Source organism: Ceratina calcarata, unplaced genomic scaffold (genome assembly GCF_001652005.2).
Source record: "Ceratina calcarata isolate Rehan_Ccalc_2016 unplaced genomic scaffold, ASM165200v1 scaffold165.2, whole genome shotgun sequence".
Lineage (NCBI taxonomy): Eukaryota > Metazoa > Arthropoda > Insecta > Hymenoptera > Apidae > Ceratina > Ceratina calcarata.
Window position 1 is genome coordinate 530,736 of NW_017137815.1, and position 12,784 is coordinate 543,519.

At 39.2% G+C, this 12,784-nt stretch overlaps 4 protein-coding genes across 12 annotated transcripts in view; 2 read left to right on the top strand and 2 right to left on the bottom strand.

Annotated features, from left to right (window-relative positions):
* Window positions 1-6: 6 nt before the first annotated feature.
* LOC108632693 (WD repeat-containing protein 89) lies at window positions 7-1,913 on the bottom strand. The gene is made up of 7 exons (XM_018037417.2): window positions 1,545-1,913; window positions 1,250-1,476; window positions 837-1,174; window positions 625-753; window positions 439-533; window positions 271-373; window positions 7-185 (listed from the first exon to the last, which is right to left on the bottom strand). Exons 1-7 carry the CDS (start codon window positions 1,706-1,708, stop codon window positions 30-32), a joined length of 1,212 nt encoding a protein of 403 aa, XP_017892906.1. The 5' UTR covers window positions 1,709-1,913; the 3' UTR covers window positions 7-29.
* A 16-nt stretch (window positions 1,914-1,929) lies between these two features.
* Dis3 (exosome complex exonuclease RRP44-like protein Dis3) lies at window positions 1,930-6,252 on the top strand. Of its 2 annotated transcripts, XM_018037414.2 has the most exons (15): window positions 1,930-2,021; window positions 2,097-2,200; window positions 2,357-2,530; window positions 2,635-2,792; window positions 2,873-3,060; window positions 3,128-3,354; window positions 3,420-3,698; window positions 3,772-4,056; window positions 4,128-4,365; window positions 4,442-4,700; window positions 4,761-5,004; window positions 5,085-5,305; window positions 5,369-5,537; window positions 5,616-5,894; window positions 5,970-6,252. In XM_018037414.2, exons 2-15 carry the CDS (start codon window positions 2,147-2,149, stop codon window positions 6,135-6,137), a joined length of 2,943 nt encoding a protein of 980 aa, XP_017892903.1. In that variant the 5' UTR covers window positions 1,930-2,021; window positions 2,097-2,146; the 3' UTR covers window positions 6,138-6,252. The 2 variants fall into 2 exon arrangements, with proteins under 2 accessions (XP_017892903.1, XP_026675651.1); XM_026819850.1 differs by lacking the exons at window positions 1,930-2,021; window positions 2,097-2,200 and having other exon boundaries at window positions 2,464-2,530; window positions 2,687-2,792.
* Window positions 6,253-6,732: 480 nt separating this feature from the next.
* Window positions 6,733-10,510, top strand: eRF3 (eukaryotic translation release factor 3). Of its 2 annotated transcripts, none has more exons than XM_018037416.2 (7): window positions 6,733-7,290; window positions 7,990-8,150; window positions 8,222-8,342; window positions 8,416-8,878; window positions 8,958-9,264; window positions 9,347-9,779; window positions 9,915-10,510. In XM_018037416.2, exons 1-7 carry the CDS (start codon window positions 7,050-7,052, stop codon window positions 9,956-9,958), a joined length of 1,770 nt encoding a protein of 589 aa, XP_017892905.1. In that variant the 5' UTR covers window positions 6,733-7,049; the 3' UTR covers window positions 9,959-10,510. The 2 variants fall into 2 exon arrangements, with proteins under 2 accessions (XP_017892905.1, XP_017892904.1); XM_018037415.2 differs by having other exon boundaries at window positions 7,050-7,290; window positions 7,963-8,150.
* Window positions 10,511-11,082: 572 nt separating this feature from the next.
* LOC108632705 (acyl-CoA synthetase short-chain family member 3, mitochondrial) overlaps window positions 11,083-12,784 on the bottom strand; it is a 9,526-nt gene continuing 7,824 nt past the window's right edge. For 6 of the 7 annotated variants that reach the window (XM_026819853.1, XM_018037435.2, XM_026819854.1 and 3 more), the window contains 4 exons: window positions 12,474-12,619; window positions 12,172-12,394; window positions 11,929-12,104; window positions 11,756-11,851 (listed from right to left, as the gene is read on the bottom strand). In XM_026819853.1, the coding sequence (XP_026675654.1) occupies window positions 11,756-11,851; window positions 11,929-12,104; window positions 12,172-12,394; window positions 12,474-12,619 (641 nt within the window). Of the gene's footprint in view, window positions 11,852-11,928; window positions 12,105-12,171; window positions 12,395-12,473; window positions 12,620-12,784 lie in introns of all 7 variants that reach the window. The other variant, XM_018037432.2, reaches the window with a different exon arrangement.

Genomic DNA, 12,784 nt, shown 5'->3' on the forward strand with positions numbered 1-12,784 from the left:
AATACCCTGTTCGTCTCTTATTTTAATATCTAATACGGCTTGGGCCTATGCTGTCGATCGCGTCCCTTGCCGGTACCGATTTTTGACACCAATTTGTGACTCGGATTTTCCTGCGTGAGCATGTTTTCTGTTTGCCTCCAAACGTTTATAAGTCCTCCCTCGCCTACCGTTATTAAACACCGACTCTGCAAATATTCAAATAATATTTCTGTGCCGTTCGTTAACTCGATTTAAATATTATTGCGTTAAATATTATCATTGTCATCCTACCTTCTCGTGTAACCAACTGTCGCGTACTGTTTGCTTATTTCCTACCATGTTATAACACGTTTCCAATCGGTCATTCGCGATGGTCAAACATCTCAAAGTTTCCCTGAAAGTTTTCGATTTGTAACATTCACTTTCGTATGATCTGGATTCGTTTTGTTATCAATTTACCCTTTAACGCCGCTGAGACCCGACAAGAGGAATGGCTGTCCGAACGCGTTTGAAGCGTGGACTTTAACTATGTAACAATCATCTGGATCGTCGTTCTAATGAGATGACAGTAAATAAAATCCTCTTTAGAGATACCAAGCCAGTGTTCATAAAACTATATAAATTACTCGCATCCGCTGTACGAACCTGGAAAAGTGCTAATGTACCGCGTTCGAATTTAGCATATGGAGTGACTTCGTCGCAATCCCAGAGCTGTAGAGAATTGTGTTGAGTCGTACACCAGAGACTGTCTTCTGCCAGCCAGCCTATCCTGTCCTTTTTTTCAGTCGAAACGTATAAATTGTGTATGCTCCCTTTCTGTACGTTCATTTAAATTTTTGTCCGAAATAGAAACTCACCACGAACGACTCGGTGTTCAACGAGTACGTTAACGCAGAATCTTCGGACGGCTGAGTGAGGTCAAAGATATTAATCAATCCGTCCGTACTACCGGACGCTAAGATATCCTGCTTACTAGGATGAAACGACAGTGAGGTGACATCTTCCATGTGAGATTCCCAGTATCCTCCAAGGAGATTGTTATTCTTATTGTCCAATTTGGTACCGGTATACCGAGTATCCCAAAACAAAATAAACGCATCTCCGCCTATGTGTTCCGTGCCACCCGCTACGAGTTTCTCGTCGCAACTGATATCGAAACTGCAAAGAGGTTTCATTTTTCCATCCTCCGTACTGTCTGTGAATAAAATGGCAGCAACACGTGAAATACGATACACGTTTTCAGATAAATCCATTGATCGTTGATGCAGACCTTTAAACTCGGCAACGACTTTGCCTTTAGCTCGTAAATCGCACGCTGTAACAAGCCCATCGTTTGTTGCCGTGTACAGAATATTTCTGGAAGTAGGACTGAACCTAATACCAACGATAGGTGCTTGATTGTGAGTCAGAGTGATTGTCCGACTCAAACTTTCCCCAACGGAATATACGGCGCACGTATGATCCGACAAAGCAGCAGTAATTCTGAACTCTGGATCGCTGTGTAAAAATGTCTGATATGTACGTAATCCAATACTAAATCGTGCAGGGAAAAAGCAAGCGTTTACCTTTGCGTACCGCATACGGCCAGAATGTAATTATTGTCAACCGACGCCGGTTCCTCTATTGACGAAATTAATTCGCTTCTCCTTTGGACGGTTCGAACGTGATTCTGCTTCCGCGTATCGTGCTCGACGCTTAATTTTTTCAACGACTCTGCTATTTTAGCCATAGTGTTCTGTTGTTTCTCCTCGCTTTTAACAAAAAAATACTTGCAACTTTATCATTATAACCTGTTGTTAAATTCTGTATGAAGCCGGCCCGTTGCAGATTTCCCACTATGTATAAAATACTGGATTGGATATAATGGATATGGTATGGTACATAGTGTATAGGTAGTGTATTGCGCACTTTTCGAGAGTTGGCCTGTTGGTGGAGCACTTGTACGGGAATCACGAAATTCCGGACGTGAACACTCTCATTTCCTTTATCGAGTGAACTAGAGTAAATACGAGTGAATTCACTCCACCACTTGTGTTGCACATGTAATGAAATGTTTTATTGACAAGAATTGGTTAGGTATACGAATTTAAATTAACATTTCATTGCTATTTTTTTAGCGGGAGAATACTTTGATATTTATTTGATTATCGTAAGCAGTGGATTCAAGATGTTGACGACAAAAGTATTCTTTCGGAAAACTAAAGGAGGAAATGTGTTTAAGGTATCGTAGACACAATGAAAATTATTTAATATTTCATGACTCAAAGTGAACAATATATATAAATTATATAAACGCTCTGGTTTACAATATTCCATATATAACATATAGTTAAACGAAATGTAATGTTGAAATTGATACGAGTTTTAACTTCTTTAGACTGTCAGGGAACATTACCTTAGAGATGATATTCATTGTGGCTCTAAATCCTGTGACAAATGTCCTTATAAAACACGAAATGTAATTTTGGATAGTAATGAATCGAGTGTAAAGAGCTCTAAAATAATGGGACATTATTATTTGTTATTGGATACGAATATCATCTTAGACCAAGTGAGTGAAAATTCGAGTGATTCCACTAAATTAGCAGAACTGTTTTTCAGGTATATTTCTTTTTATTTTTTACATGGCTTAAATATATGTGAGCACAATTTTAGATTGATATTCTGGAAGAAAGTATTATTTGCAATGTAATAATTTTGCAAACAGTGCTTGAAGAAGTGAAGCATAAGAGTTCTACGGTGTACAAAAAATTGAAGGATATTATCAGTAATACGCAAAGAAAGTTTTATGTGTTTGTTAATGAGCATCACAAGTATGTTATAACTATTTTATTTATATATACACCCTTTGTTATGTAACTTATTGACAATCGATTTCTGTCACTTTTGACAGAGACACTTATATTGAAAGAAATCCTGGTGAAAGCACAAACGATAGAAACGATAGAGCAATTAGAGTTGCAACGAAGTGGTATAATCAGCATCTGAATGCAAGTGATTGTAGTATCAAGACAGTGCTATTAACAGACGATGCCAAGAACAGAGAATTAGCAGGAGCTGAAGGCATTCTAGCTGTTTCAAGTAAGGTAGTTCGCTTAATATCTTCAAGTGAAGTGCAACTTTCAGCTATACCGGTGTTATTTTGCAGTGGAAGATTATATTTTGTCGTTAGACAACGCTGGTTTCTTGACCGATAAACTGTGCAAAAAAAGTTACACCGCTGAGACTGGTGGTCAAGAATTTTTCCCGTGTCATCTCACGCCATCTGAAATACACGATGGCATAAAAGGTGGCAGATTCTTGCAAGGAACATTCCAAGCTTCTCGAGAAAATTTCCTGGAAGGATTCGTGAACGTAGATGGAGTTGAAAAATCCGTGAGTATTTATTTTTTATATTTCTTTCTGTCTATGCCTATATATATACATATATCTCGTTGCAGATTTTGATCCAAGGCCGTAGTAATCTCAACAGAGTTGTTGATGGTGATACAGTGGCTATACAGCTGTTAGCAGAAGATCAGTGGTCGTCTCCCAGTGACATCATACTGCAAGATGAAGAAGAAGCAGACGTCGATGATGTTTTAGAGACTGAAAAAGTGTTAGATAAGTTCGTTTCATCGGATAAGATGGAGAAAACACCGACTGGCAAGGTCGTCGGTATTATCAGAAGAAACTGGAGGCAATATTGTGGAATATTGCAGCCTAGTAACATAGAAGGAGTAAGAGATCTAAGAATCTGCTACATTTAGTTCCTACAAATATATATTTTACAGAATATTCCCATTTATTTAGAATGTACGACATATATTCGTCCCAGCCGAGCGAAAAATACCGAAAATAAGAATCGAGACTAGACAGTACGCCATTTTAAGCAAGCAGAGGATTATCGTGGCCATTGATTCGTGGCCACGTAACTCCAGATATCCTCTCGGTCACTTCGTGCGCGCGTTAGGCGAAATAGGAGACAAGCTTACAGAAAACGAAGTGATATTATTGGAACACGATATTCCTCATAGCCGGTTCTCTGACGCTGTCCTTAGTTCGCTACCGAAAATGCCATGGCGCATCACAGACTTAGTACGTAGGAACTTGCGAGAAATAGTGATTTCTTTTCCAGGGATGTTTCAAATTAACTGTATAATTTCAAGGACATGGCACAGAGGGAAGATTTAAGACATCTAGATGTATGTTCTGTCGATCCACCAGGATGCACAGATATAGACGACGCGCTTCATTGTAGGGAACTACCGAATGGTAATCTCGAAGTCGGTGTACACATAGCAGATGTAACGCATTTCATTAGGCCAGGAACAGCGTTAGATAAGGAAGCAGCGTTGCGAGCTACGACTGTGTATTTGGTTGATACGAGGATACACATGCTTCCTGGTACGAATTATTGAGGTTCTACTTTCGTCCCACAAGATTTAATTTCATGATGAAATAACGTTCGCTATGTTCGCAGACTTGCTTAGCTCGAATCTTTGCTCTCTGATAAAGAACGAGGATAGATTTGCATTTTCTTGTATCTGGGAAATGGACAGAGAAGCGAACATAATTAACACTAGATATTGCAAATCCGTGATTTTTTCGCGAGCAGCGATGACGTACGACGAAGCACAATTGAAGATCGACGATCCGTTGCAGCACGATGCACTCGCAAAGTCGTTGAGGCTCCTTAATGGTTTGGCGAAGACATTGAAGAAAAGACGTTTAGAAAATGGGTACGTAAAGTTTTCTTACGGGGATTTGAATCGAAATAATACAATCATTTTTTATTACAGCGCACTAGTGTTGGCGTCTCCGGAAATTCGTTTTCAAGTCGACAGTGAAACCCACGATCCTATTGATGTGCAGGCTAAACAATTGCGAGAAACTAATTCGATGGTCGAAGAATTTATGTTGCTCGCAAATATTTCAGTCGCGAAGAAGATTGTAAATGAATTTCCAGAATGTGCAGTATTGAGGAGGCATCCTGAACCACCACCTGCTAATTTCGAGCCTCTCATAAAGGCCGGCAAAAATCAAGTATAGAAAACTTATGAAAAAATATTTCAATTCAATTGAAGGAGAATAAGAGTGCAGAGAATAAATTATTTCTTTAACAGGGCTTTATTATCAATGCCAACAGCGGCAAGGAATTAGCACAATCGTTGGACAATTGTCATAAAGAAGGCAACCCATACTTCAATACCATGTTAAGAATACTTGCTACACGTTGTATGATGCAAGCTGTGTATTTTATTAGTGGAATGCATCAACCGAGTGAATATTACCATTATGGTTTAGCCTGTCCCATTTATACTCATTTTACATCACCTATTCGAAGGTAAATTAATATTTTCTGTAACAAACTAAACGAGTTAATCTATTTATTTACTTAATTCTGTAGATACGCAGACGTGATGGTTCATCGCTTGTTGGCAGTTTGCATCGGAGCTGACGCGACTTATCCCGAATTGTTAGATAAAAAGAAAAGCGAGGCACTTTGTCAAAATCTGAATTATCGCAATAGAATGGCTCAGCATGCTGATCGAGCATCAGTTGCATTAAATACACATGTTTGTATTTTATCATTATCATTTTTTTCTTCAATCGTGTATATATTTATTATTATAACGTCTCATTTTTTCCTTTAGTTGTTCTTTAGAGAAAAAATTCAGGACGAGGAAGGGTATATACTGTTTGTACGGAAAAATGCGCTACAAATATTGATCCCGAAATATGGATTAGAGGGCACTTTGTATTTGAACGAAAAGAAGGAATCGTCTGTTACGTTCACGTACAATGGCGAGGATCATTCGCAAACTTGTGGGAATGTTGTGTTCCACGCTTTCGATCCTGTTGTAGTACAAATAAGCTTAGATAGATCTAACGTGCAACACGAGAAGTTAATACTTAAACTTGTCAAGCCATTCGTGAGTTAAAAAATCATTGTTACATTAAACTATTTTTACATGTGCTTTTTAATGAAATACTGTTGGTTGGGATAGATCCCAAATTTCAGTCTACCTGCAGCGACCGAGGAATCTTGTAAAATTATGTCAGAAGAACGTGCGAAAGAAGTGACGAAACGGAAAGTAGAAACGGAGAAGTCGTTGAACGATAACACGAAAAGTGGAGCGAGTAGAAGAAGAGAGAAGAGAAAAAGGAAACATTAAGTTCACTGTACATATGCATATTTCTTCTTTTTTCGAATGCTTTGTTTTTCACTATTTTTGTACATCGTCGACTAAGAATATGAGAATTAATAAATATATACACATACGCATTTAAGTGTTTACGTACATAATGAAACGTGAGAGTGACGAAATTTCTTTAGCTAATTATTTCTTTTTGTGTTGAATGTGACGTGAAAATTTGTGTAGTGCATACAAACGTGTACAGTGTATATGATACCACACGTAAGAGGTTTAGTGTGTATATGTACAATACACGAAACACGCAAGTAATTGCAGTCTAGCCGAAAAGTCAAAGAGAGATGCACAGAAAAATAGCATCGCCTTTGCAGGGAAACGCGATGCAATTAAAAGTAGGTGTCTTTTTCCACCACGTTCATACATATTTTTCTTGGAAACTTCCACTGACAATGAATCATTTTTGGTTGCGGCCGAATGTCGCGGTGCCAACATAATCATCCGACTAGAAATTTTTTCCACGCACGAAAATCAGATTCGTAAGAAAAATTAGAATGTCACACGTTGCGACGGTCAAACGGTTTTAACTGCGTTTATCAATCGGTTTTCGTTCTGACGGTGTTCGGTGCTCGAGAAATTCGTCGTGTGCACGCGTGTTTTCAGGGAAGAGAACGTTCTCGAGTTGAAAGTTGGTGTTTTGATGTTTGCAGTTCCGGCGAAGTAGAACAACGAAACAGACCACGGGGGTCGCACGCGGGGTACCGATACGCGTGTACGGTGTGCGCGGCGAAATAATATATCGTAAATAATTATTTTTTTAAAACCCCGTCTCGATCCTGATTGAGGTTCGTGATCGAGGCCCTGCACGTAGCGTAGCGTGATCAACGTGTTCGATTAAACCACGAGGCCGGCTCGACTACCGAACTCTTAATAAATATGGCGAACAGTGTAGCACCAGATTCGTGGGAACAGCAGGCGGATAACGGAGACATCGGTCCGCCTCAGGATAAATCCATCGAGAGCAAATTCTCCACCCTGAACGTGAACGCTGCGGAATTCGTGCCTTCATTCTGCATCAACTCCTCGCCGCAGAACAGTAACACGGCCGACAGTTCCTGCAATGTCGCTGTCATGATGAATGCTGTGACCACCTCTATGCCACCAGAAATACATCATGGTTAGTTTTGAGATAAATCTCGATTAACCATGAACTTTGTCGTTTACCAATAATAGAGAGAGTGCCAATCTGCCGAAGAATAGGATTAACAATCTGGTCACTGGAATTTGTCCGCAATACCACGGTTACGTCTAACCCTTCTCATGTTGCTCTCACATTGTTTCCAATCTCACATGGTCTTCATCGAAACGAATTGAGAAATGATTAAATAAAATATTTATCGAGTTTATACATTACTGGTCATCTGTTTTCCTTTTAAGACAACAGATGATAAGAATGTGTCCGAGCATTATACGTATATGTATGTTTCACATGATAACATTATGCAATGGTTAAATTAATACTAAATTCAAGTGATTTATTCTTGTAATTAAAAGCGTGAAGTTAGGAGTTATATATATTAAAATATATAGTCTTGATTTATTGTACGATGTTAGAGATAAAAGTGTTTTTGTACCGATCTGATATTACCCTAATGAGAAATAATTTAGAATAAGACTGTCTCATGAACAGTGTGGCCAGAGAAAGTTGATTATGTAAGTTAGTGTGATACACTTTAAAGGAGCACTGTGAATTACAAATACCACTGTTGATTCTGTTCCAAGTTATTAATAAAAATTTGATTCTTGTACAAGGATTCTTATATTTCAAGTGCACGTGTGTTCATTGCAGGCAATACTAATCCAGTGGTTTTACCAGATCCAGTGGGTAGCCGCGTGGAGGAACCACCTGCTGGGGGAGGGGCTCCACCTCCTAATGTTACAGATCAAATGGATATCAGTCCTGAACATCAACCAGCTGATTCTTGGGAAGAAGCAGCAGTAGATGGGGATCCTCTCTTAACTCCCGAAAATGAAGAAGTACGTTGAATTTATAGCGGTATTAACGCTGACGGGAGATTACCTCTGATTATCTGGATTTTTGTTTTTAGGCTGAGATTGAAGAGGACGAAGAGATGGTTGTTAAAGTACCTAAAAAAAAGCCTGTTAAAGTGACGGAGGATACTAAGAGTAAAAAGGAGCACGTTAATGTTGTTTTTATAGGGCATGTTGGTACGTAATATTACAAAGAATCGAATAGATGCCTACGACGAGCGAACGAGTGAGTGTTAATTTCGTTTTACAGACGCGGGGAAATCAACGATCGGCGGTCAAATTATGGCGCTGACAGGGATGGTCGATAAGAGAACCCTAGAAAAGTACGAAAGGGAAGCGAAAGAAAGAAGTAGAGAAACGTGGTACTTGAGTTGGGCGTTGGACACGAACCAGGAGGAACGGGAGAAAGGGAAAACGGTGGAAGTTGGTAGAGCATACTTCGAAACTGAACGAAAGCATTTCACGATTTTAGATGCACCCGGTCATAAGAGTTTTGTACCTAACATGATCGGTGGAGCGGCACAGGCTGATTTAGCGGTGTTAGTTATTTCCGCGCGAAAAGGAGAGTTCGAGACCGGTTTCGATAGGGGCGGCCAAACGAGAGAACATGCTATGCTGGCCAAAACTGCTGGTGTCAAACACCTGGTTGTGCTAGTGAATAAAATGGATGACCCGACCGTGGAGTGGGACGAGAAAAGATACAATGAGTGCAGGTACATATTGACACGATCACGAATCGTTCGCGGTGATTGTAGTTGTCGATGTTACGAAGTTGATCGTTTTGTTCTCCAGGGATAAAATACTGCCATACCTTCGTAAACTGGGGTTCAACCCCGCAAAGGACCTCACATTCATGCCGGTTTCGGGGCAGCTCGGGTATGGCTTGAAAGATCCGATACCGGAACATCTTTGCACGTGGTATACTGGACCACCGTTCATATCCTTCATCGACTCTCTACCTTCACTTAATCGTAAGAATAACGGACCTTTCATAATGCCAATCGTCGACAAGTACAAGGATATGGGAACAGTGGTAATGGGGAAGGTCGAAGCCGGAGAAGCAAAGAAAGGACAGTCGCTGCTCGTTATGCCTAATAGGGTATACATCTTTTACTCTCGAGTGAAACATCTTTCTATTATGTTCGATCTCATAGTTCAATTGCCAATCTTCATATTGTTAGACGGCAGTAACGGTGGATCAACTTTGGTCGGACGACGAAGAAGTGACCTCTGTAGGACCAGGAGAGAATGTGAAGATTAAGTTGAAAGGTATCGAGGAAGAGGACGTGAGCCCCGGATTCGTTCTGTGCGATAGCAACAACCCGATCAAAACGGGGAAAGTGTTTGACGCTCAAGTTGTTATTTTGGAGCATAAGAGCATTATCTGTGCTGGGTATAGTGCAGTAATGCATATTCACTGCGCTGCGGAAGAGGTCAGAGTGAAAGCGCTGATTTGTCTGGTCGACAAGAAGACGGGGGACAAGAGTAAAACCAGGCCGAGGTTCGTCAAACAGGATCAAGTGGCAATAATGAGAATCGAATGCGCTGGTGTCATATGCCTTGAAAGATTTAAGCTATTTCCACAGATGGGACGTTTCACCCTTAGGGATGAAAGTAAGTACGAAGCGTAGCGCTGAATTTTTCACAGTATTCTCGACTCAGTTGACTTTATCGCTTCTCACTCGAGCGATTACGATTTCGTGTTTATCGATGATTTGGCTTTATCCGGTTCGTTCTTGCATTTTCCAGATAAGACTATTGCAATTGGTAAGGTGCTGAAAGTGGTGGAATAAAGTTGCTCAACTGTGACCGCAGATTGGGATAATAATCAATTTTGATAACGCAAGAGACGCAAGCCGAACACAGTACGCACGAGAAAAAAACGGAACTAGCGTGATTTACTCGCGAACTACTGTTAATGTAACATACACTCATCTTTTACACACGAGGCAAACGAAAAAAAAGTTCTACATGAAAGAAAAGCACATACATCGTATGCACAGACAGTTGGGCCGGGGTTATGGGGTTTATGGGGGAAGGGGGGTGGGAGGGTATTTATAACATGAAATAAAAAAAGCAAATAGATTTGATTATATAGATAAGGAGACAAAACCACTGAGAATTAATAAACTCAAGAGCGCGTGTTCCTTCTAAATAGATAAGCCGAACAGACAGCACTCACATTGAGTTGATTACAAAAATTTAAAGAAAAGGGAAGATCAAATGGCGAGATGAGTCTCCTTAAATATTGTAAAACACGATATTTTTATTCCTCTGAGGTGCGAGACATTAATGAACGCGTAAAGAAGAAAATCCGATACCGAGAATACCGATTACCAGATAAAGAATAAGGAAAAATATTATTAATATTATTATAATGATTATTGAATAATTATTATTAAAAATCGGTGGTAAGAAACGAAGACATAAAACGAGAGAAAAAAGAAAATTTATTAAAAATCAGCCAGCTAATGCTACACAACAATTTATAATTATAAAATTAATATTATTATTAATATTATTATTATTATTATTATACTGTTTCTTATTACGATTGTCATTAAAAACAAATTTGCAACAAAAATGTGCTCTACTAATTTTAGATAAAAGAGTTTCATGTGTATGGTTGATTTGTTTTTTCTTGCACGTACTGTTTCTGTTAATTACGATCGGTGTCTTTTGACTGGCGCCAAGGTTCGTCTATTGTATCGATGTAATACGTGTTTATTAACACCAAATACTCTTACACTTGTGCTTCTCCAGGAAAAGAGAAAGGGTTTCGATGATTTATAGTGTTATATGCGATACAAAGCGAAAAATTAATGTCGAGATTTAACCGAAAAAAAGGAAGTTAATATAGAGAATTTTCAAAGCAGACATTCTGTGAGTGCTTTCTTTACATGTATTATACTGCTTCTTTTTTTTTTTGCTTCTGCTGTCTGACTCCGACGGGTACTAAAACTGGATCTATTTCGTGTCCTGTATTCTTCTCACTCTTTACACCTCACATTTATTATTGTTACCTTTTTATTTCACGTATTTTTTATACCAGACCTGCTTACTAACAAGAGACGTACGATTAATTAATTTTGTTCCTGCAGATCGTTCGGTAAAGTCCGTTTTATGGTTGTTATATTTTTTTAAATTGTTAATAATAATATTACAATGGGAACATTAAAAAAATAAGTGCTAATACGTTTTGCTCTTCTTCTTTGTTTTCATTCACCATAATTTTACTAATCAGAACGTGAAAAGGGGAACGTGTCGTTAAAAGAAAATTGCACTGTTTCCTGCGTTATTAGAAAAATGTAGAAAACCTAATTTCTTTTTCATATGAAATATATATTTGTCGTTTAATTAAAATAATAGTTACAGCAAAGATCTTACGGTGAGACCGCGAGACGAATTTTGATTTCATTCGTTATTTAGACAACCTCCCATCCCCTTCTAAAGTACAGTTAATTTTAATCGCTCGACGGCATCGACGGATCTTCTTTCCTTCGCGCGTATCAATTTGTACAACGTGCGTAAATTTATTACATCTAATACACACACGACTATCAAATGTAAAAAAAAACTGCAGAAATTGATCATTGAGGATCCGGAGCTAGTTTAGCATAACCGAGCTTCTGCAGTACGTGTTTGATTTCACGATACACCGACGGGTCTTCAATCGAACTTGAAATCTAGAAGAATGAACTAGCGCTCAGTAAATGATGCAGGAATTTATAAAAATTCCATTCGCCGTGCATTTTATCTTTACCTTAACTAGCTTCGAACGGGCCAACTCGGCGATAGACTTTCGAACAATTTTCCCCGACCGCGTCCGGGGTAAAGCCTTGACAGCCGCGGCTATTCTAAACGATGCTATGGCACCCATCATGTTTCTTACTCGCGTTATCAGTTCCTCGTTAATCTCTTCCTCGTTCTTCGTCGCTTCTACGAAACACGAAAATACAATCTTGCTGTCTCATGAATTAGAATTCACCTATTTATTGATTCTTACCTAGCATCATTACGTAGAGACACAAAGGTACCTCGCCTTTGGTCGGATCTGGTACACCGACCACGGCAGCATCTGCGACGTCGGGGTGGCCCATCACGATATCTTCCAAAGCGGCTGTCGACAATCTGTGACCAGCAACATTGATAATGTCATCGTCGCGGGCCATCACATAAACGCAACCGAATTCGTCTTTGTATCCAACGTCCATTGTGTTGTAGTAACCCTGTCGTTTAAAGAAATAGGAAGTCGTGATTTAATCATAAAGAAGAGTGCGACGATGGTGATAAAAATTAGGGACCCACCGGATACGTGGAGAAGTAAATTTGTTCGAATTTCTCATCTGCTTGATAAAGTGTCGACGCACACCCGGGCGGTAACGGCAACTTTATAGCGATTCTTCCTAATTTCAGCGGCTCCGCTTCGGTGGTGTCTTCCCGTAAAATGTCGACTGAAGGAAAGATAAAATCTCATTCATATAGAAATGATCATATTGGGTCGGAGAGAAAATTTCTTGACAAGTGTCCTTGATATCAAGATTAATTGCATCTATCGACATTTAAAATTGTACAGTTCAAAGAGAAGTTTGAAAAAATTAACAAAATTTATTCATTTA

Excerpts from the sequence above, each read along its gene's own strand:
- LOC108632693 (XM_018037417.2), bottom strand. The coding sequence starts at position 1,708 with ATGGCTAAAATAGCAGAGTCGTTGAAAAAATTAAGCGTCGAGCACGAT. Across the intron at positions 374-438 it reads GGTCTCAGCGGCGTTAAAGG|GGAAACTTTGAGATGTTTGA; the intron begins GTAAATTGATAA and ends GAAAACTTTCAG. Across the intron at positions 186-270 it reads ACAGTTGGTTACACGAGAAG|AGTCGGTGTTTAATAACGGT; the intron begins GTAGGATGACAA and ends GAATATTTGCAG.
- eRF3 (XM_018037415.2), top strand. The coding sequence starts at position 7,050 with ATGGCGAACAGTGTAGCACCAGATTCGTGGGAACAGCAGGCGGATAAC. Across the intron at positions 8,343-8,415 it reads TGTTTTTATAGGGCATGTTG|ACGCGGGGAAATCAACGATC; the intron begins GTACGTAATATT and ends TTCGTTTTACAG. Across the intron at positions 9,265-9,346 it reads TGCTCGTTATGCCTAATAGG|ACGGCAGTAACGGTGGATCA; the intron begins GTATACATCTTT and ends TCATATTGTTAG.
- Dis3 (XM_018037414.2), top strand. The coding sequence starts at position 2,147 with ATGTTGACGACAAAAGTATTCTTTCGGAAAACTAAAGGAGGAAATGTG. Across the intron at positions 2,531-2,634 it reads CGAATATCATCTTAGACCAA|ATTGATATTCTGGAAGAAAG; the intron begins GTGAGTGAAAAT and ends GCACAATTTTAG. Across the intron at positions 5,306-5,368 it reads TTTACATCACCTATTCGAAG|ATACGCAGACGTGATGGTTC; the intron begins GTAAATTAATAT and ends TTAATTCTGTAG.